Source organism: Erythrolamprus reginae, chromosome 3 (assembly GCF_031021105.1).
Source record: "Erythrolamprus reginae isolate rEryReg1 chromosome 3, rEryReg1.hap1, whole genome shotgun sequence".
In the NCBI taxonomy this organism is placed as follows: domain Eukaryota; kingdom Metazoa; phylum Chordata; class Lepidosauria; order Squamata; family Dipsadidae; genus Erythrolamprus; species Erythrolamprus reginae.
Genome location: NC_091952.1, coordinates 202713120 through 202735393, shown reverse-complemented (window position 1 = coordinate 202735393; position 22274 = coordinate 202713120). Strand labels below are relative to the sequence as shown.

Sequence of the window (22274 nt, the reverse complement as noted above, 5' to 3'; positions counted from 1 at the left end):
GTTGGTAGAAGGGCAAGAGGGACAGTGATGATATATCACAACATTTTGATGCCAGTGATATAACGTATGTACATATGGTAGAGATCATGACACAAGCCTGTAATTGCACCATTTGGGTGAAAGTGTCATGATGTGTTGCAATTCTGAAACCCTTCTAGGTTGTTGCAGACACCTACAGGTAACCTATGCTTTTATTTTTAAAAAGCCAGTCTTTGCTGTTAAACAGCCTCTGTGCTGTTGTTGTTGCCATATTGATTCTGATTCTGATCTGTGAAGACTAAATCAATTACTCTGTTAAACAGGTCAGACACCTCTTGCTTTAGCCCAAGGTGCAGAAATGAAACAGGTGCTTGGAGAGGGCATTGCAAAGGTGGGTGCCACAGATCATCTCTTAAAGCTATGTGATTGCTCTTTATAATCATGAGTCTTAACATCTTTATTTTTTTATAGATAACCAACAGGATCCTGAGACGCTATGAAGGACTACTCTGGAAGGTGCTTAGCTTCCTCCCTCCACTCTTTTAATATTCAGTCTTTATTCTAAACTTTTAATACCATACCTTTATTGTAAGCTGAGAGAGAGAGAGAGAGCCAAAAGATTTTATATGTTAATGTCAGAAGAAATACAGAATATTTATCAATAACCTGAGCAAATGTCCTACGCCAATGATGGCGAACCTATGGCACAGGTGCCACAAGTGGCATCCAGAGCCATATCTGCTGGCATGCGAGCTGTTACCCTAGCTCAGCTCCAACATGCATGTGTGTGCTGACCAGCTGATTTTTGGCTCGCACAGAGGCCCTGGAGGGCATTTTCGACTTCCAGAGAGCCTCCGGGTGATGGGGGAGGGCGTTTTTACCCTCCCCAGGGAACCTTTGGAGCCTGGGGAGGGCGAAACACGAGCCTACTGGGCCCACCAGAATTTGGAAACACAGGCTGTTTCCAGCCTCCAGAGGGCCTTAGGGAGTGGGGGAAGCTGTTTTCGCCATCCGCATGGGTGTGGGCACATGCGCGATAGTGCATGCACACTCTCGGCACCCAAGGAAAAAAAGGTCCGCCATCACTGTCCTAAGCTAAAACAGTGCTTTTGAGAGAGGACATACGTGCAGAAACAAGGCTCAATTGTTAAATTATCCAATACGAGTTTATTTACATTATTTTTTTCCCCACTGTGTTGCCTCAAGAAGTTCAGGGTTTCTGTTCAGTTCTTCTTAAGCAGATGATTCAGGGAGATAGCAACCAAATTCACCCAATGAGCTTCATGGTTGAATCTCTGTCTGAATTTTCCTTTGTCCCTGCCCACTATATCACCTTGGATCTCACGTCTCATTTAATGCCCTGGTGACATGGCACAGAGGAAAGTGGGACCCAATCAGGGGTGAAATGCTTCCGGTTCACTCATGCCTATTGGTTATCGGAGGTCCGCCCACCTGCCCTGACACCGCCATTTGGGTTCTTTTACCTTCTGCATGCACAGAAAGCTTTGTGCATGCGTAGAGGATAAAATAACGACTGGCTTTCCTAAGACCGACAGGCACAAGCGAACCGGGAGCATTTCACCGATGGACTCAACTAAACATCTGACTAATCTACTGATTACAAGTTTGAAGTAAGCTGCCATATTTATGCATCCTCGCCAGTTGAAGTAATTGTACGTAATAATACACGCAGCTTGAAACTGCTTCTTACTGCATTTTACTTTCAATGAAAATTGGAACTTGTTACTATTCCAGAAGCCTGTGTCCTATCATCAGCTTTGGGAGAAAAGGCAGCAGAATTAACTATTAGCATTTGCTATCAAAAGCTTCCAAAAGAAACAATTTTTATTGAAATATTTGAAAACACAAACATTGTCCAGGCCAAAAAGGCACTTGGGCTGGCAAATCATTAATTGAAGCAGCCTGAGAGACTCCAAATGAATAACTTATTCCTCGATTGGACAAGCAAAACAAACAGCTCAAGGGCAGATCATTCCAACTTAGTTTTGCCTTTCTTTAAGAGGGGGTGTCAAAGGTTTTACATGGATTTAAGCCCTAGCATCGCCTTTCATCACTGGTACTTCCCTCCAAGCTTGTTGCCTGAGAAATAGGCTGATGCGGGCTTTTAAAAAAATTTCAAACATTACACACACACTCCACTCCCTGTGGAGTTAAAACAATGTATCTAAAATTGGAAGTAGAATAAGGATGATTCTAGATCAGTGTTTCCCAACCTTGGCAACTTGAAGATATTTGGACCTCAACTCCTGCCCACACCCATAACGCAATGCCCTCCCTGTGTGCATGCGCACACAACCCCCCCACGCTTCCCCCCCCCCAACGCATGCAAAGGCTTTCCTGAATCCTGGGGCGGGAGAAAAAATGAACCCAAGAGGCCTACCGGAAGTTTGTTTCCAAACTTCTGGTAGGCCCGTTGGGTCTGTTTTTCACCATCTAGATCAGTGTTTCCCAACCTTGGCAACTTGAAGATATCTGGACTTCAACTCCCAGAATTCCCCAGCCAGCGAATGCTGGGAGTTGAAGTCCAAATATCTTCAAGTTGCCAAGGTTGGGAAACACTGATCTAGATTACAGATTACAGATTGTTAAGAGTTGTAAGTGACCTGGTAGGTCATCCAATCCAACCCCCCCTCAAGTAGGAATCCTTACACCATGGCAGTCCAATCTCCCTTTGAAAGTGTCAAGTGTTGGAGCTCTCACAACCTCCACAGGAAAGCTGTTCCGTTGGTTGATTGCTCTCACCATCAGAAAGTTTCTCCTTATTTCCAAGTTGAATCTCTCCTTGGTCAGCTTCCATCCATTATTCCTTGTCTGGCCTTCTGGTGCCTTGGAAAACAGCCTGAGCCCCTCTTCTCTATGGTAGCCCCTCAGATATTGGAATACTTCTATCGTGTTTCCCCTGGTCCTTCTCTTTGCTAAACTGGCCATGCCCAGTTCCTGCAACCGCTTTTTGTAAATTATAGTTGCTCTCCTCCGCACTTTCTCTAGAGTTTCAATGTCTTTTTTGTAGTGTGGTGAATCAAAACTGGATCCAGTACTCTAGGTATGGTCTAACTCAGTGTTTCCCAACCTTGGCCACTTGAGGATATTTGGACTTCAACTCCCAGAATGCTGGCTAGGGAATTCTGGGAGTTGAAGTCATAGTTCCCTCTAAGCTGAGTTGTGCGCTGGAGCGCGGGAGATTTAAAAGCTCAGCCCTAGAGATTGCAATTCTAGAGCAAAGGACCGACCTCTGCGCTAGAATTGGCAAACTGTTGCTGAGATTTTAAATTCCCGCGCTACAGAATCCCAGGGAATTCTGGGAGTTGAAGTCCAGGTACCTTCAAGTGGCCAAGGTTGGGAGACACTGGTCTAACTAATGCTGTTCTCATAGCATTGCCAGTCATTGTATAATTGAGACCAAAGATTTTATTCCTTTAGGGAAAATAAAAACCCTGGCTATTTAGTTACTTGATTTCAATCCTGTAGATCCCAGAAGGCAATATCGCCTCCTTAATCTGACTAGACTTTAATGTTGCAAGTAAGCAAGTGGTTGCAAAATTTCTGTCCTTTGAGAAAATGTAAATCAAGTAGCAAATGTATTTGCATTAGTATGATCATACTTGCATTTCTTACTGTCTCTTATAATTAAACTGTGACGGGCTTTGATTACTGCATACATCACAAGCTATGAAAAACAGATAATTTTATGTTGATTTTTTAAAATTATTTTTTTTAAAGAGTTCAAGATTTTTTGGATGGAAGCCATATTGGGTGGTCCTGGAACATGGAGTCCTCTCTTGGTATCAGAAACAGTAAGTGTAAAACTTCAATGATTGGAATACTGAAAATTGTTCTGATCAACTACTTAACTTCCTGCTGTCCTCCTATTTTTTAATTTTTTATTTGTTTTGGAAGGGCTGATGCTGGAAACACTAATCATCGTCAAGGATGCAAGCACTTAACACAAGCCATTTGCACAGTAAGCAAACTTAGAAATGCTACTTTATATGTGAATAAAATGGATTAGTGTTGTGGATTTAGGCCAGGTTCAAATAGTCAAGCTGTATACCCAAAGCAATGTAATTTTCATCCAGAACTACATTCCAGGCATATTATAATCTGGTCTTTGGTTTTATTATTTCTATTTATAATCAACTTAAACTTTAAAAGAAAATGTAGAACATAAGTGTTTATATTTATTGAGAATAAGTTTTATTGACAGCACAGCTTTTTATATGTGAAGTTTCAGGTGTGTGAGTAACAAACAAACAAACATACATACATACATACATACATACATACATACATACATACATGTCAGAATCACCCTTTTTGCCTCTCGGCCCCAGGCAGGGGCCATTACAAGGCAGAAAAATTGTTTTATAGTCAACAAACTATAATTTATATGGTTACATATTTTTGCCGACAAGTGAAAAGGAAGGGAGCCTGTTATAGATCTATTTCGACATTGTTATGGTCTCATCAGACCGACATACCCTTACTGGGGTTTGAACCTGTAGCATGCTGCATGCAAGGCAGGATATGAACCTCTGTGTTACAGGATTGCCTCTGAATTGGCTTTTAGCAGGGAAGATGCAGATAGCACATTTTTACTTTTGCAAGTAATAGAAAGGGAACAACTGAAGCGTTTGCTTTCAGCCAGTAGAAATTGTATGTACAGTCTCCTGACTACAGACACATCACCATTCTGCATGCATTTCAAATCAACCTTTGCAGTTATGCTTATTATCATTTTTAAAGTTCAAATTCCCAGGATCCTGAATATTCAGTTCTTACATTTTGTTCTGTAATCCTCCCTCTCCTGCAGGCATACGCCCACACGTGTGGGTGAGTTCTTGTTGAATTATACTCACAACCTTATATCAGTGCTTTTTCACCTAATGCAATCTTTCGATGGGTAGAGTTCTGGAGTTTGCATTCATAATGTATCTAGTAGGCGTAAGGGAAGGGTTAAACTAGAATTTCTGGTTGTAACTTTTTTGTGCAGGAAACAATAGTCTTCTAAAGTTATAAAATATTACATAGAAACATAGAAGACTGACGGCAGAAAAAGACCTCATGATCCATCTAGTCTGCCCTTATACTATTTTCTGTATTTTATCTTAGGATGGATATATGTTTATCCCAGGCATGTTTAAATTCACTTACTGTGGATTTATCAACCATGTCTGCTGGAAGTTTGTTCCAAGGATCTACTACTCTTTCAGTAAAATAATATTTTCTCAAGTTGCTTTTGATCTTTCCCCCAACTAACTTCAGATTGTGTCCCCTTGTTCTTGTGTTCACTTTCCTATTAAAAACACTTTCCTCCTGAACCTTATTTAACCCTCTAACATATTTAAATGTTTCGATCATGTCCCCCCTTTCCTTCTGTACTCCAGAATAAACAGATTGAGTTCATTAAGTCTTTCCTGATACGTTTTATGCTTAAGACCTTCCACCATTCTTGTAGCCCATATTTGGACCAATTTTTATTTCATATTTTTCCGAAGAGAAATTTTAGCATGCACAGGCAAGTGGGAGATAAATAGAAATCATGTTTTCTTCCTATAAACGTTCATTTTTGTTTTATATTCTGGTCACTTTTTACTTGAAGCAACTACACAGAAAATTTAAGCATGTTGTAATGGAGCTAAATTTAATTTTCTTAATTTTTCAGGCAATTTTTTCTTGAAACTTTTGCAAATAATCCTATGATGCATTTTTCCCCTCTATATTTTTTCACTCTTTGGTTTTTACTGCAGGTAAAAAATGCAGATGGCTGCCTCTTCTCCATCAAGTGCTTTGATAATACAATTCACAGTTTTAAAGTTCCTAAGGCTGGTCAAGAGACAAGAGAGGTAAGTCCCTTTTTATCTAATTCTAGTTAATTTGTAAAATACAGTTCCACTGAATATGCATTCAATTTTTGGATTGACCAAGTAAAGTCTGCAATGAGGAAATAGTAGAAAATATGCTAGCCCACATGATACCACTTTTCCTAGTTTAAGACTGGTATCTCAGAGTAGGATATTTCATTAAAAGGAACCAATCTTCAATAATTCAAATCTCATCACAATACTTTTGTCACAACTGTTTAATGTTTTGCATTCATATTTTGTTGCCTCTAAATAAGAGCCAATATGGTTGTTTTGTAAATGTCCAATTTACATACTTGGATACTTAAACTTATAGCTCCAGAGTTGAGTTGAATTTAAATCTCATGTGAGCCTCTGGAGCTGTACAAAAAATTGCCTCTAAAATCTTTAAGAGAGAGAGAAAAAGGGGGGGAAATTAAATATGGAAAAATTATCATTGAACAGAAAAACTAATTCAAAATCAGTCTATGTCCTCGTCTTAGAATGAGGCATTTGGCACATGTAGAGATTAGTCGTGTCCTTCAATCTATAAAAGGTATCATATTCCAAGTGTATGTTCTAGCTAAACTGATTTTTTTGTGTCCCACTTTATTTTAGAATTGGATACAGGCAATAGAAGACCATTCAGCATATAGTACACACTACTGTACTCAAGAACAACAGAGTGATGAGGAAGAAGAAATTGATGCAACATGTATTGCTGAGTTACAAGACTCCTTAAAAGTAAGTAAGATGAAGCTTTTTTTATTTATGTCGAACAACCTAGTATGAAAGATTGTGAAGCTACAGAGCAAAATATTTGAGAAGCATCAGGTTTGCCTAATCTGATAATGTATAAAATTATATGTATAGAATTGTGGATTTCTTCCCATGAAATGTCATCGTAATACTAGTAGAACATTCTGCATATAGATACAACAATAAACCCAGCTATGTGCAAAACAGTTTTTTATACACTGCTCAAAAAAATAAAGGGAACACTCAGAGAACACATCCTAGATCTGAATGAATGAAATATTCTTATTGAATACTTTGTTCTGTAAAAAGTTGAATGCACAACATCATGTGAAGTTGATTGTCAATCAGTGTTGCTTCCTAAGTGGACAGTTTGATTTCACAGAAGTTTGATTTACTTGGAGTTATATTTTGTTGTTTAAGTGTTCCCTTTATTTTTTGAGCAGTATATTATGAGTTGTCAAATCCCAAGCAAGTTTCTCAGATGTGGATGTGCAAGCTATAATTTGGCAAAGCCAATAATGTTTTGAGTGTTACCTCTCAAATGACATTCTAGATTAATACATAAATCTTTGAAGAGAAGATTGCATATAGGGAACTATTCTGGACATAATTCTGGACTTATTATACTCTGACCTCATAGGTCTTGGCTTCAGCTCTAAGATTGTGGTCTTTAATATTTGGTTGTACTGTCCATCAATGCGGTATCATCAGGCATTTACAGAAATACATTTTCAATGGCAGAGTCAGATGCTAGAATTTATTTCTTTGGTCTTGTTTGGCCTAAAAGCCAAACTATATACAATTAATCCTTGGTTAACATCATTAATTAGAACTGGGAACTCCATCACAAAGGGTGTGGTCCTAAAACACAACATACGTGACCACTCCAATTTACAACAGCAGTTCCTGCAATTCAAGTTGTGGTCACTATGCAAATCACATATAGTCATTGTTGTGGTTGGCTCTGGCCCAGCTCCTGCCCCAGGGAATGTAGAGGTGGAGGCAGAGGAAACGTCAACATGTCCTAGGCCTGTTTTGTTGCCTGCAGAGTCAGGGAGTGCAGTTTCCTCGGACGAAGAAGAAGGTGGGGGTGACTTGGAAGAGGGGGGCTTGGCACACAGCCCAGGAAGCCAATCACCATTATCTTTGGTCGATTCGGATGACAAAGTGTTAGACCCACGCAGGCGCAGACTTATGCATCGAAGAGACCAATAAAGGAAATATTACAGGAGATAAGAGAGGCCACCTGTGTTTGGGTGGGGCTCCAGTAATTAGAGCTGCTGCTGTAAATAGCAGCATACTAGTTTGGCCATTGAGAAAGATTATCTGATCGCAGTTCTTCATGATCGTGCCTCGCTGTGTCTGAACTTTGTGGATTTTTCATGCCTTTGACCCCAAAGCAGAGTAAAGTGTGTGTGTGTGTGTGTGTTTCACTTCGTGGGAAGAAGGAGGGCTGTGACGTTCCTTCACAGCTACTAGCTAAGTACTTAAGGACTGATTAAGGGACTTGTACAGCCGACAAGGTTGTTTTGGGGAAGAGTGCTCTTTGCAATACAAAAAGGGTGCTTTGTTTCTTTTGAATTTTGTGATAAAGGACATTGTTTTGAATTTTCAAACGTGTGTGTGTCTGAAATTTGTACCCGTGAATTTTTGGGAGGCTTCTACCAGAGAGTCCGGCAGAACAGGTCATTAAGTTCAATATCATATGATTTCCATTTGCAACTTCCCGCCAGCTTCTCCATTGGCTTGGCTTGTTGGAAATCAGCAGGAAAAATTGCAAATGGCAGTCATGTGTCCACAGGATACTGCAATTGTTGCAGCTGTGAGTTAGTTGCAAGTGCTGAAGCACAACCACATAACTGCGGGAGATGCTGTGATTCATTGTGAAAATAATAAAAGGCAGGAAATAAACAGATAAATAATTCTGGCATTCAATGGAAAAGAACATCTAGATTATTTTGTTTTATTTTGCTGTTGCTACTTCTAGCCACAAGAGGGAGATCATCCCTCCTGTTTAAATCTTGAACCAAGATATTGTAACCTAATTTTAAGATTATATTAGTTAGATAACTTAGCATGTTATCTAATTGCAGAATGACGCTATTTCAATGTTACTATTTCCTAGAGATATACATATACAGTGATCCCTCGAGTTTCGCGATCTCGAGCTTCGCGAAACGCTATATCGCGATTTTTAAAAAAATATTAATTTTTTAAAAACCCACTTCCGGGTTTGGCTTCGGGAGTCAGCTGGGAAGCGGCGCGGCTGTTTTAAAAGGTCGCAGCCGGCCTGGGGGGCTTCCCAGCACCCCCCGAACCCCCAACCCGGGTTCGGGGGGGTGCTGGGAAGCCCCCCCAGGCCGGCTGCGACCTTTTAAAACAGCCGCGCCGCTTCCCAGCTGAGTCCTGAAGCCAAACGCCAAAGGCGAACTTCCGCATTTGGCTTCAGGACTCAGCTGGGAAGTGGCGCGGCTGTTTTAAAAGGTCGCAGCCGGCCTGGGGGGCTTCCCAGCACCCTCCCGAACCCCCAACCTGGGTCTTCCCGGCCGCCCACGCAAAGGGGAAACCCCGGCTCCTCGCTGATGCCCGCCGCTCGCCCGCCTGCCAGCAAGAGGGGGAAGACCCAGGGAAGGTTCCTTCGGCCGCCCAGCAGCTGATCTGCTCGGTAGCGCAGCAGCAGCGAGGAGCTAAATCGGGGTTTCCCCTTTGCGTGGGCGGCGGGGAACGCAAACTCCACCATCTCGCATGCGCGGCCATAGAAAAAAGGGTGCGCATGCGCAGATGGTGTTTTTACTTCCGCAACCCTACATCGCGAAAAATCGATTATCCCGAGGGGTCTTGAAACGGAACCCTCGCGATAATAGAGGGATCACTGTATACATTCAGTGCAGATATTGGCAGCAGGAAACTTTCATACACACAGATTGATGCGCAAAAGCTTTCCCCTAAACATTCAAAGGTTTCCAAGATGCCATCAACCCATTTATGCCTTCCTAAACAAGGAAGTCAGTTATTGGAAATCAGTGATCAAATATTCTGATTCTGCAAGGTGTTTATGGTAAATATAAAAAATACCAAAGGTGGAATATAATTCAGGATTGAAGTATGAAGAAATGAACAATCCTTAATTGCTATTGGCTGATTAATTAAAATTTAAAGTCTTCGATATGTTGCCTAATTTGGCAGAAATTTAATTCAATGTATGCATCTTGAGTAGCGTCCTCTGCTTCTGGAACTGTCCTCCAACCTCATTCATTATTTATTTATTATGATTTAGTATAATATGCTAAATGGATTTTTTTCTCTCTCTCCAGATTGCACAATCGTGCCACCAACGACTAGATGAAGAAATATCCAGCTTCCAATCTATGATTACTCCATCTGACAATCCCCAAGGTAACTTTTGTAATCAAAAATCAACTACACAGATTATCTGAACAATATTTAAATCCAGTTGGCAACCTTGTTTGTTGATACACATAAGTCACTACCATTCTCCCCGCTAAACTTCTTTCTCAAGCATATTCTGTATAAGTCTCAGAATGGGACAGTAGATTACATTGTTAGCTTCTGCCTCTATAAGATGTCTAATGTACACAGGGGTTGGCAAAGTTTGGCTGTTCTATGACATGTGGACTTCAACTCCCAGAATTCCTGAGCTAGCATGATTGGCTCAGGAATTCTGGGAGTTGAAGTTCACAAGTCATAGAAGAGCCAACTTTGCCTACCCCTGTACTAGAATTCAAGTGCAACAGCAGTTTGAAAACATAATATAATACTCATGCTTCTTTTTTCTAGGATTACCTACTTTGTTTCTCAAGAGAGCGGAGGAAATCTCTAAAACAGCAAGAGAAACTTGTGAAGCCTTAAGTAACTGCATCAAACTCTTCACTAAGCAACAAGGGGTATGCCATTCTTTTTAAAATGGGTCAGAACAATCACAAGTATCTATAAACCAAGAATAAGAGCATTATTTAAACAAATTATTTTTCTTTCAGTCCAGCTCTGCACTCTGGTAACTTATTTCTTAGTGTTGTGTTTTTAAATAACCTTGTACTATAAGAATTTAAGTGTTTCCAACTGTGACCTCCTGCTGTTTTGAACAAATTATTAGCCATTTAGATAATGGGACTGTAGACTCAAACATACGGGAAGCATTAAATAGAGATTCTTCTAGATCAGTGTTTTTCAACCAGTGTGCCGTGGCACACTAGTGTGCTGTGAGACATGGTCAGGTGTGCCGCGAAGCTCAGAGAGAGAAAGAAAGCAAGAGAGAAAGAAAGAGAAAGAAAGCAAGAGAGAGAGAGAAAGAAAGAAAGAGAAAGAGCGAGCGAGAGAGAAAGAGAACAAGAGAGAGAGAGAGAAAGCAAGAGAGAGAAAGAGAACAAGAGAAAGAAAGCAAGGGAGAGAAAGAACAAGAGAAAGAAAGCAAGAGAGAGAAAGAGAACAAGAGAAAGAAAGCAAGAGAGAGAAAGAGAACAAGAGAAAGCAAGCAAGGGAGAGAAAGAGAACAAGAGAAAGAAAGCAAGGGAGAGAAAGAGAACAAGAGAAAGAAAGCAAGAGAGAGAAAGAGAACAAGAGAAAGAAAGCAAGAGAGAGAGAGAGCAAGAGAGAAAGAAAGCAAGAGAGAGAGAGAAAGAGGGAGGGAAGGCGAGAGAGAGAAAGACATAGAGGGAGGTAGAGAGAAAGAGCAAAAGAGAGAGGAAGGAAGGAAGAGAAAGAAAGAGGGATGGAGAGAGAAAGAAAAAGGAAGGGAGAGAAAGAGGGAGAGAGAAATATAGCAAAAGGGAGGAAGAGAGAGAGAGAGATAATTTTTTGTCCAAACTTTTTTTAGCCCCCGCCCCGCTCAATGTGCCCCAGGGTTTCGTAAATGTAAAAAATGTGCTGCGGCTCAAAAAAGGTTGAAAATCACTGTTCTAGATCAGTGTTTCCCAACCTTTTTTGAGCCGCGGCACATTATTCATATTTTCAAAATCCTGGGGAACACTAAAAGGGGGGGGGGGCGGGCTAAAGAAAAGTTTGGACAAAAAAACCCTCTCTCTTCCTCCCTTTCGCTCTATTTCTCCCTCTTTCTCTCTTTTCCTTCCTTCCCTTCTTTCTCTCTCTCCATCCCTCTTTCTTTCTTTCTTCCTCTCTTTTTTGCTCTCTTTCTCTCTCCCTCCTTCCCTTCCTCTATGTCTTTCTCTCTCCCTTGCTCTCTCTCTGTCTCTCTTGCTATCTCTTTCTTGCTTTTTTCTCTCTCTCTTGCTCTCTCTCTCTCTTTCACTGTCTTGCTATATGTCTTTCTTTCTCTTTGCCTCTCTTGCTATCTCTCTTTCTTTCTCTTTCTCTCTCTCTGTCTGTCTTGCTATGTCTCTCTTTCTTTCTCTTTCTCTCTCTCTCTCTGTGCCTCTCTTGCTAAGTCTCTCTTTTTCTCTTGCTATGTCTCTCTTTCTTTTTCTCTCTCTCTGCCTCTCTTGCTATGTCTCTTTCTCTCTCTCTTTCTCTATCTTTCTCTGCCTCTCTTTCTTGCTCTGTCTCTCTTTCTCTGCCTCTCTTGCTATGTCTCTCTTTCTCTCTCTGCCTCTCTTATATGTCTCTCTTTCTTTCTCTCTCTCTCAGCTGACTGCAAGCGGGAGCCCTGACGGCGGCAGCTGGACGTGCTGCTGGACACCGTATATGCCAGGCCCGCAGCGCCAGCATGTACGACGTCTAGCAGCATGTCCAACCGCCACCGTCAGGGCTCCCGCTTGCAGTCAGCTGAGAGAGAGAGAGAGAGAGCGTTCCCTCTCGCCGCCGCCATCTCCCCGCGACTGCCTGCGGCCACTGCGGCCACACACACCCCCCCGCTCCCATCGCCAGTGCCCTCCCGCCGGGCCACAAAGGACACTTGCCGTCAACGCCAGAGGAGCTCCAGCTGGGCGGGGCGCTGCCGGTACTTCCGTCCTGGGGCTCCCGCTCGCAGCTGTCAACCGGCTCCTGCTCGATGCCACGGTTTTCGGCGCTCTCCTGCTGGGCCCCAAAGAAGGAAGGCGGGGAAAAGGCGCGAAGAATGGAGCTCTCCTTCTTCCTGCCTTCCTTCTTTGGGGCCCAGCAGGAGAGCGCCGAAAACCGCGGCATCGAGCAGGAGCCGGGGACAGCTGCGAGCGGGAGCCCCAGGACGGAAGTACCGGCAGCGCCCCGCCCAGCTGGAGCTTGGCGGCACACCTGGCCATGTCTCGCGGCACACTAGTGTGCCGCGGCACACCGGTTGGGAAACGCTGTTCTAGATCATAGCCAAGGAAACTTTCCCAAATGTTTGGAAACATAGCAGAGCAGTTTTGTAATGATAATTCATTGATAAAGGAAAAATGGTAAAATTGGATGGTACATGGTACAGTTAGAAATTGAAGATGAAGGGTTAAGAACTAACAACTTTCAGAGCTCGGTGGTCATTTTGGAGCAAATTAATTATGATGATTCTCATGATCTTTCACAAAAGCTATCCAAATTAATTGCATATTCTTATAGTGATTCTACAGTTTTAAGCATGTGCTGTGTAAAATAATACATTTAGGATTAGTCTTCAATCTCATTTCATTTGATTTCATTGAAAAATTGTGGTTTATAGTGTTAGAGCTATACTTTCCACACAACCTGCATAATTTTAAATATGTCTATTATATTTGTTTATTTTCTTACAAATGAAAGTGCTTATTTTCATGTTCTAAATTATCCTAAATATTTGCAATTCCTTGTAGGAAATTTAGTTTATTGAAAAATTTTGGTTGATTTTTCTGAGCTCTAGTATATACTTTTTGAGATACTGTATAATGATAAAATTCACATTGTCTTATAAATAACAGATTTAGATAAAGGATTGGTTTTTGAAAAAATATAAGCTTATTTTAGTGGATATGGTTTGATTTTAATGTAATAACTGAATTCATCATCACATAATAGATGAATTATTTTATTTGAATAACTAGGATGTGGAAATGAGAAATCTTGCATTCACTGCAAATTGCATTGTTGACCATATGACAATGTAGTTTTATACAGTGAACTCACTGTGTGTCCTGAAAAGCTGGAATAGAGAAAATATGTGTGTATATCCTGTTAAACGCAAATCAAGGAAATGTTTGTGTGAAATGCTCCTGGTTCTCTCGTGCCTATCAGTCGTCGGAGAGCTGGTCGCGAATGGAGCTTAAGGCTCCACCCACCTGCCTGGTTCTACCATTTGGGTTCTTTTATCCTCTACACATGCACAGAATGCTTTGCGCATGTGCAGAGGGTAAAACAACCCAAATGGAGGCATCCAGTCACTCATGACTGACAGGCATGAGTGAACCGGGAGCATTTCACACCTGGTTTGTATGTGATGAGCAGGAATAATTTATACATACAGTGGTACCTCTACCTAAGAATGCCTCTACTTGTGAACTTTTCTAGATAAGAACTAGGTGTTCAAGATTTTTTTGCCTCTTCTCAAGAACCATTTTCCACTTACAAAATCCGAAACTGTAACCGGAAAAGGCAGAGAAAAACCTCCATGGGGCCTCTCTAGGAATCTCCTGGGAGGAAACGGGGCTGGAAAAGGCAGAGAGAAGCCTCTATGGGGCTTTTTCTAGGAATCTCCTGGGAGGAAACAGAGCCAGAAAAGACGGGGCAAAGCCTCTGTGGGACCTCTGTAGGAATCTCCTGGGAGGAAACAGGGTCGGAAAAGACAGGGAGAAGCCTCTGTGGGGCTTCTCTAGGAATCACCTGGGAGGAAACAGGGTCGGAAAAGGCGAGGCAAAGCCTCTGTGGGACCTCTGTAGGAATCTCCTGGGAGGAAACAGGGCGTCCACCCTCCCTGTGGTTTCCCCAATCGCTTGCATTATTTTCTTTTACATTGATTCCTATGGGAAAAATTGCTGTTTCTTACAAACTTTTCTACTTAAGAACCTGGTCACAGAACAAATTCCGTTCGTATGTAGAGGTAACACTGTAACTGCAAATGAATAAAAACATATACGTAGTTGCTCATTTTAAATACATTACTGTGGGCAGCAAACAATCCATTGAAAAGCAGGATTAAATCCTCCATAACCTATTGAAGTGATCCGATACAAAAAGAAAAAAAAAGCAGAAAACCAATTTGCTAGTCCTAATGCCTAGGAGAAAAACTAGTTTAACAGCCTTTGAGAGGCCAAGAAAGTTGAGACCATTAAATTTAAAGGCAGAGGCTGTTCCACAGATCAGGCAGCACAGCAGAGAAGGCAGAAGCAGAGAATGCTGTATAAATATGTATGGTAAGTCTACTTTGTAAATCATGTGTCATCAAACTGGAGCGAGCATATTTTTGGTTAGGTGTTATGCATCTACTTCCATGGCTTGAATCTGCTGTTGGAAATAAATGTTAAGACTGTATATTAATGAAGTGTTTGTTTAGATTATGTCAAGGCTCTGTATGGTTAGAGGAGGGAAAATAGGCTCTGAAAAGTTGCTGAAGGCAAAAAAAAATGAAAGCAGAATGAATGTATGAAGAACATAACTAGATATCCTACTGTCAGTGGAGTTGAAAGTTAATTACTGGACCAAAGGGGAACAATTATGCTATCATTTTGTAAAATCTTCTGTTTAAGTTTGTGGGCATGAAATATCTCCCGGCGTGCAGTTTATTTTCTCTTTGTTTTGCTTGTGGTTTCACAAATGAGTGAAGACAGTTTTGCTGTGCCTCCACAGTAAAATAAGACCAATAGTGTAAATGTAATCTAATGCTTATGTAGGTTTCTCTTACTCTCGTACACTGTCCTGCCTCACTATTCTTGTCATCTCGAGCCATTTGCTCGAGTCATTTTTTAAAAAATCTTGAATTCCTGGTGATATATTGGATTCTTTCTTTGCATTAGCGTTGCCATTTTCAGCCTGTTCACATCAGGGGTTTCTGCCTTTAACTGCAACTGACCTTATAGGAAAATGTCCATCTGTTAAAATTGTGGTGCTTTCGGTTTTCTACTACCATTAAGATAGAAAAATATTGGGAAAATTTTTATGATTAATATCTCTGTATAATGCTTCATAGAATTGCATAGGCTTAAGGACAGACTAAATATAGATGTGGTTAACATCCATTTTAAAATGTGTAATTAAGCCAGCTCTAGCTATTCGTACCCATTAATGTATAAATCTGATATAACTTGGCCACCTTCCCTTCATGTCTTTCCTTATAGTCCTTTTTGTTGACCTTGACTTGATGTTACTGCCTTTTAAAAAAAAGGGGGGGGGGTTTATCATCTCAGAAAATGGATTTTAAAAATACTAGAGAAAAAAATAGAACGCAACAAAAATGACTTTTTAAGCTATTACAATTGCAAACTCATTCACTACAGAGTAAATCCATTGAATTTAATGGAATTGTCTTAGGATTGTGCAGAACTAACTTTTGTCTTATCGTGCTTGTTTTCCAAGCAATCTAAATGTTATTTGAGGGCTGAGCAACTCCTAAATCCAAAAAATCCTGGACTGGGGCGGGACTGGAGATTTTGCAGTAAATTCCTCTGCCACACCCACCAAGCCATGCCCACAAAACCGGTAGTAAAAACACACTGCTCAAAAAATAAAGGGAACACTTAAACAACACAATATAACTCCATGTAAATCAAACTTCTGTGAAATCAAACTGTCCACTTAGGAAGCAACACTGATTGACAATCAATTTCATATGCTGTTGTGCACATTCAACTTTGTATAGAACGAAGTATTCAATGAGAATATTTCATTCATTCAGATCTAGGATGTGTTATTTGAGTGTTCCCTATATTTTTTTGAACAGTATATTTGAATCCCACCACTGATTACCATGGTCCCATGATCAAAATTCAGATGTTTGGCAACTTCATATTTATGACTGCTAGTGAACAGGTGATCAGCTTTTGTGACCTTCTGACCAGCAAAGTCAATGGAGAAGCCAAATTCACTTAACAACTGCAATGATTAACTTATTTATTTATTTATTTATTTATTTATTTATTTATTTATTTATTTATTTATTTATTTATTTATTTATTCGATTTGATTCAATTTTTATGCCGCCCTTCTCCTTAGACTCAGGGCAGCTTACAACATATTAGCAATAGTACTTTTTAAAACAGAACCAGCATATTGCCCCCACAATCCGGGTCCTCATTTTACCCACCTCGGAAGGATGGAAGGCTGAGTCAACTTAACTATGACAAGGTTATAAAATGAGGCAAAACTCACTTAACAAATGTTTTACTTAGCAACATAAATTTTGGGCTCAATTATGGTCATAACTCAAGGACTGCCTCTCTCTCTCTCTCTCTCTCTCTCTCTGTCTCTCTCTCTCTCTCTCTCTCTCTCTCATTCTCTCTCTATGTGTGTGTCTGTGTGTGTAACATATTTTTGATGATAATGAAAAGGGAGACTAGTATAGATCTATTTCAAGCAATTTTGCTCTTGTCAGCTAGCCATATCCTTACCAGGATTTGGACCTGAGGAGTTTGCCTATAAGGCAGTAGTTCTAACCTCTAGACCACAGATTCTCCTCCTCTCAGCTTGTACCAGAGATGAGCTATATGGGGCTTCTTTGTCGAATCACCCTGGTATACCTAACTATGGGGGGAAGCATACTGCTTCCTTTTTGCCTCAGCCCCTCCAGGGGCCATATCCAAAGTAGTTAGGTTTTTATAGCCAACAAACTATATTCTATATTTGTAACATATTTTTGCTGATAATGAAAAGGAAGGGCAATTAGTATAGACCTATTTTAAGCTGCTTTGCTCTCATCAGCTAGCCATGCCCTTACCGGGATTTTAACCTGGGGAATCTGCCTGTAAAGCAGTAGCTTTAACATACATACATACCAACTAAGGGCTCTACTTACTTTTCCCTACCGATATGGAATCCTGAGTCAGCTGCGGGTGTGGGGACACCCAACATGTGTAGGCACCGCATGCGAGATTTCACTTCTGCGCATGCGCCCAAAATGATACCTCGCACAATGATACTCACACAGGCAAGATCTCAGCAATTTTTGCCACTTTTCTTGCTTGTGCTCATGCGCAGAAGCAAAAAGAGGGCACAAATTGTTGAAATCTTGCCTGCGCAAGCATCCTCATGCAAGATTTCATTTCAAGCGCATGCGCAGAAGCAAAATCTCACACGGAGGCATGCACACCCATGTTGGGTGTGCGTGCGGCCGGGCCAGCCTCTGGAACCCATCAAAAACCATTAATGGATTGCCGATCCCATCCGTACTGGGTCGGTCCCCTCACTCATACATACGTCCATATACAACACTAATAAACAGTGTACAATAAACAAATCTAATATTTAAAAGAAGAAGAAATGTCTAAAAGCCCATTATGTAAAACCATACAACACAAACATACCATACATAAAACTATATAAGCCTGGGGGAAATGTCTCAATTCCCCCATGCCTGGCGGTATAGGTGGGTCTTAAGCAATTTACGAAAGACAAGGAGGGTGGGGGCAGTTCTGATCTCTGGGGGGAGTTGATTCCAGAGGGCCTGGCCCGCCACAGAGAAGGCTCTTCCCCCGGTGGCCCGCCAGACGACATTGTTTAGTCGGCGGGACCAGGAGAAGCCAACTCCGTGGGACCTTATCGGCTGCTGGGATTCGTGCGGTAGAAGATGGTCTTGGAGGTATTCTGGTCTGATGCCATGCAGGGCTTTATAGGTCATTACCAACACTTTGAATTGTGACCGGAAACTGATCGGCAGCCAGTGCAGGCCATGGAGTGTTGGAGAAACGTGGGCGAGCCTAGGTAAGCCCACAATAGCTCTCGCGGCTGCATTCTGCACAATCTGAAGTTTCCGAACACTTTTCAGAGGTAGCCCCATGTAGGGAACATCCTCGATCTGAATGAATTATTCTCATTGAATACTTTGTTCTGTACAAAGTTGAATGTGAACAGAAATTTGATTTATTTGGAGTTATATTGTGTTGTTTAAGTGTTCCCTTTATTTATTTATTTTGAGCAGTGTACATCCATAGATTCTTGTAAAATTATCTTTAAAAGAAATACTTTAAAAGCAATAAATATTTTATTTTAAAAATTTCCTAGCTGGTGAAGGAACTCCGTGAGTTTTAAGTCCATGCATTTTAAAGGTGTCAACATTGGGAAACATCATACACCTGCATTGTGATTATGCTAGTGTTCCATAATAGGGTGCCGATGAGGCCAGCTCTTTAACCTTCAGATAACTTATTTATTAAACTCTCGTTAAATACGTTCCCTAGGTGAGTGGTCCTCTATGCTCCTATTCAGAAGGAAGTTGTTTTCAGTCAGCTTGCAAAGCAATGGGGAGAACAACTCTAAACAAATTACTTCGGGTCCCTTTAAAAGGGAGAGCTGGGAAATTCTTCTTCGGAACGCAGGTGCTTCCAGGCGTCTGTATATAATATTTCCTTTAGGACCCGGCAGAAATATTTCTCCCCGAACTGGGTTAACTGAGTGACGACGGCTATTCAGTTTCTTTTGATGCGCCCGGCCGTTGTTTCTCGTCCTTGGGGAGTGAAGTTCTCTTCAGCGCCTCGCCGCGCCCGCCTGCCCGCATTCCCGAGGAGCGGGGACCGCCTGGCAGCGCGCAAAAGCAGCCAATTGCCTCAGCGGTGCCGGGTCCGGGCTTTGACCGGCGTTGTGTGGTGCAGTCGCGGGCATCCTTAAAGGAAGCTGGAATGGCGCCGGCTTACATCAGCGTCCTTTCTGGCTTAAGGGCAAAAAGCGCGCGTCCGGACCCCGCTTGAAGCCTTCTGCCGGCCGAAAGCAGCGGACTCGGGGTGGGGGGGACCCGGCCTGGTTTGCTCTCGCGATATACGCCCTGCAGAGGTGTCGGTCCGGGAGCAGCAGCGGCAAGGGCTCGGCTGGAGAGGAGAAGCGAACCGGAGGGAGAAAAGTGAGGGAGGCGGGCAGCGAAGGAAAACACAAGCCAACCCCGCCGGTCTGCTGGCGCGCAGCAAACGTCCTGACGAAGTTGGAGGAGCGAATACTTGGCCTGGGACGGTGTTGTGACGCGATTAGTTGCGTGTTGGGTGAAGGACGGTAAGTCAGCCTTGGCGTCGGGTGCGAGTCTCTCTTAGGAGCTGTTAGGAGCTGTTTTTAAGGGAGACTTGGGCGGGTGGGGCGAAGCGATGAACTTGAGGACTAGCCCAATTCAGAGGCCTAAGGCGAGGCTTGTTTATTTTGGAAAAGTTCTGCTCCAGGCTTTTCCTCTCTTGGAAAGGTCGTGTTAAAATCGAGAGGATAAATTTCTTCTGTTGGTTTTTCTTTTCGATAGGACTGCTTGGAAGTTAATAGATGCCGCCTTTGACTTTGACACTCCTCTCTTCCTCTGCACTGGAGTGATTATACACTGCCTAAAAAAAATAAAGGGAACACTTAAAAAACAGAATATAATTTCAAGTAAATCAAACTTCTGTGAAATCAAACTGTCCACTTAGGAAGCAACAGTGATTGATTGTCAATTTAACATGCTCTTGAGCAAATGGAATAGTTGTGCAAATGAAATATTCAATGAGAATATTTTATTCATTCAGCTCTAGGATGTGTTATTTGAGTATTCCGTTTACTTTTTTGAGCAGTATGCTTTTTTATTTTTTTTTAAACCACCCTCTGACTTAAGTTTTCGTAAATGGTGTATAATCTTTAACACGGGTTTACAGCCGAAATGTGCTACTGTAAAAGCCCAACTTCAGAATTGTAACGAAGAGTTACTTAGTGATGTGCTGGGTTAGTTAACACAAGATCACATTCTTTGTCTCCCTTCAAGTAAAACTGGAAGATATTTTTAAAGACAAATTCCAATAGTAGCACTGATGGTTTGGTCATGTCACTGTAGGAATATATTGATATTGATTAAATAGGCTGCCAAGCGTATTGGGGCAGTAGAATACGAGCTATACTAATAAGTATACATGCCAACCTTAAAATTGTGTATAGATGCAATCACTCCAGAAATTGAGATTATCAATGAGTTTTTTAAAGTCTGAAAAGTACTGAAATGAAAACTAGAAATCTGACGGTTTCATTTCATTCTAGTTATAGTGAAAAGTCAAGTAAGCCCGTGTCCTTTCCAAAGCATTTTTTCTGTAATTTCAGAGTCTTGGGGAAGTAAGTATATTTAGAATTAAAATCTTAATCTTTATAATTTCTGTTTACTAGAGTTTTCCATTGAAATAATATTTTTTCCAGATTGGAAAATTGAAACAAAGGATGAGAGATATTGACAGCTTTACTTGTTAAAAAGCTACTTAATCTAATCTATTCTAGTTTTCTCTAATTCACTAATCAGCAAAATTTTGCTTTAGCTTCTCTTTCTACTTGCTGCATTGACGTTTCACCATTAACTTCCTGCTCTCTGTACAACAGTTCTTGGTAATAGATTTATTTAGGAGATACTAATTGGACAAAAGGCAAGAAGCTGGTTGAAGATGTTTTTATTCAAGTCTCTTCAGTTCTGTTCTGATACTAAGCCAATAAAAAAGTAAAAGTGTGGCACACAACTTTTGCTGCTTCCATCCATATAGTTTTGTTGGCATTGTTTTGGACTGCTCTGCCACCTCTACGAAGTTTTTTTTTAAATTATTTAGTGCTTTTGATAAAGATGTGTCTCAATTGTCTTGAAACATTTATGAGATAATACAGTATATCTATTGATGATAATTTAACAGTTGAGTAAGACCTCTAAATTCTGAATCCATATGCTAATGTTCATGAATCATAGGTCCAATTCACAAGTAGCGCATAGCTAGCTGCAGATTTGACTGTTAATAGACAATGTTGGGTGATGTTGGCCTTCATGTAATATAATATGTTCTTTGTTTCTTGTAGACCTGATGTCTTGTAGCCATTTCTTTGACAAAGAATGCCTTACATAGATACTATGGGGTTGGGTTTTTTTACATTATGCAGAATGGTATAAATAAATATACAAGAGGAATGGAAGGCTGTCGTATAGGAATCACACCGTGTCCCATTCCTTCTTTAAACTTCATATACTGGGCTACTATATCCAAGCTGCAGGTGACAAGCAGAGGGATATGCTAAATATTTACTTCCAATTGATGGTTATCCGGACTTTTTCAGGCCAAATGGGGTAAACTTCAGATAAACGTCAAGATGTCTGAATGGAAAGAATGACCTTTTGAGAAAAGATGCAGGAGTGCTGTGTATGACTGTATTCTGGATGGAAGGGTGAGAGGATACTTGGATGATTATCCAAGGAGGTGCTGTTCAGGTTTTCTACTGTATCAAAAAAAGGCTTGGCATTTAAACATCTACCCTCCCCTTTTTTTCAATAGCCACAGTCTGATGAAGGCTGGATCAATGTTGGTGAACCTATGGCATGTGCCACAGGTGGCATGTGAGGGTACGGGAAGCATCAGCCTGTATCAGTTCCAGTGCGCGTGTGCATGCTGGCCAGCTGATTTCCGGCCTTCTTTTTGGTCGTTTTCGCTCTCCTTAGGCTTCAGGAAAGCCTCCTGAAGCCTGGAGTTGGTGAAAAATGGTCCAATGGGCCAACTGAAAGTTCACTTATGTGTATCATCCTCAGCCTTCTTTTCTTTGTGAGAGGTCTTCAGGAACCTCTTCAGCTTTGGACAGTTGCAGCCAATCTTCTCACATTATTTATTATTATTTATTATTTATTAGATTTGTATGCCGCCCCTTTCCGTGGACTCGGGGTGGCTC

At 41.3% G+C, this 22274-nt stretch overlaps 1 protein-coding gene across 4 annotated transcripts in view; it reads left to right on the top strand.

Annotated features, from left to right (window-relative positions):
- Window positions 1–22274, top strand: part of OSBPL1A (oxysterol binding protein like 1A) — an 88357-nt gene that overhangs the window by 23153 nt on the left and 42930 nt on the right. For 3 of the 4 annotated variants that reach the window (XM_070747643.1, XM_070747645.1, XM_070747644.1), the window contains exons 8-15: window positions 303–370; window positions 451–495; window positions 3721–3794; window positions 3898–3961; window positions 5748–5843; window positions 6459–6584; window positions 9914–9995; window positions 10398–10504. In XM_070747643.1, coding sequence (XP_070603744.1) covers window positions 303–370; window positions 451–495; window positions 3721–3794; window positions 3898–3961; window positions 5748–5843; window positions 6459–6584; window positions 9914–9995; window positions 10398–10504 — 662 coding nt within the window. Of the gene's footprint in view, window positions 1–302; window positions 371–450; window positions 496–3720; window positions 3795–3897; window positions 3962–5747; window positions 5844–6458; window positions 6585–9913; window positions 9996–10397; window positions 10505–18955; window positions 19629–22274 lie in introns of those variants that run through there. The other variant, XM_070747646.1, reaches the window with a different exon arrangement.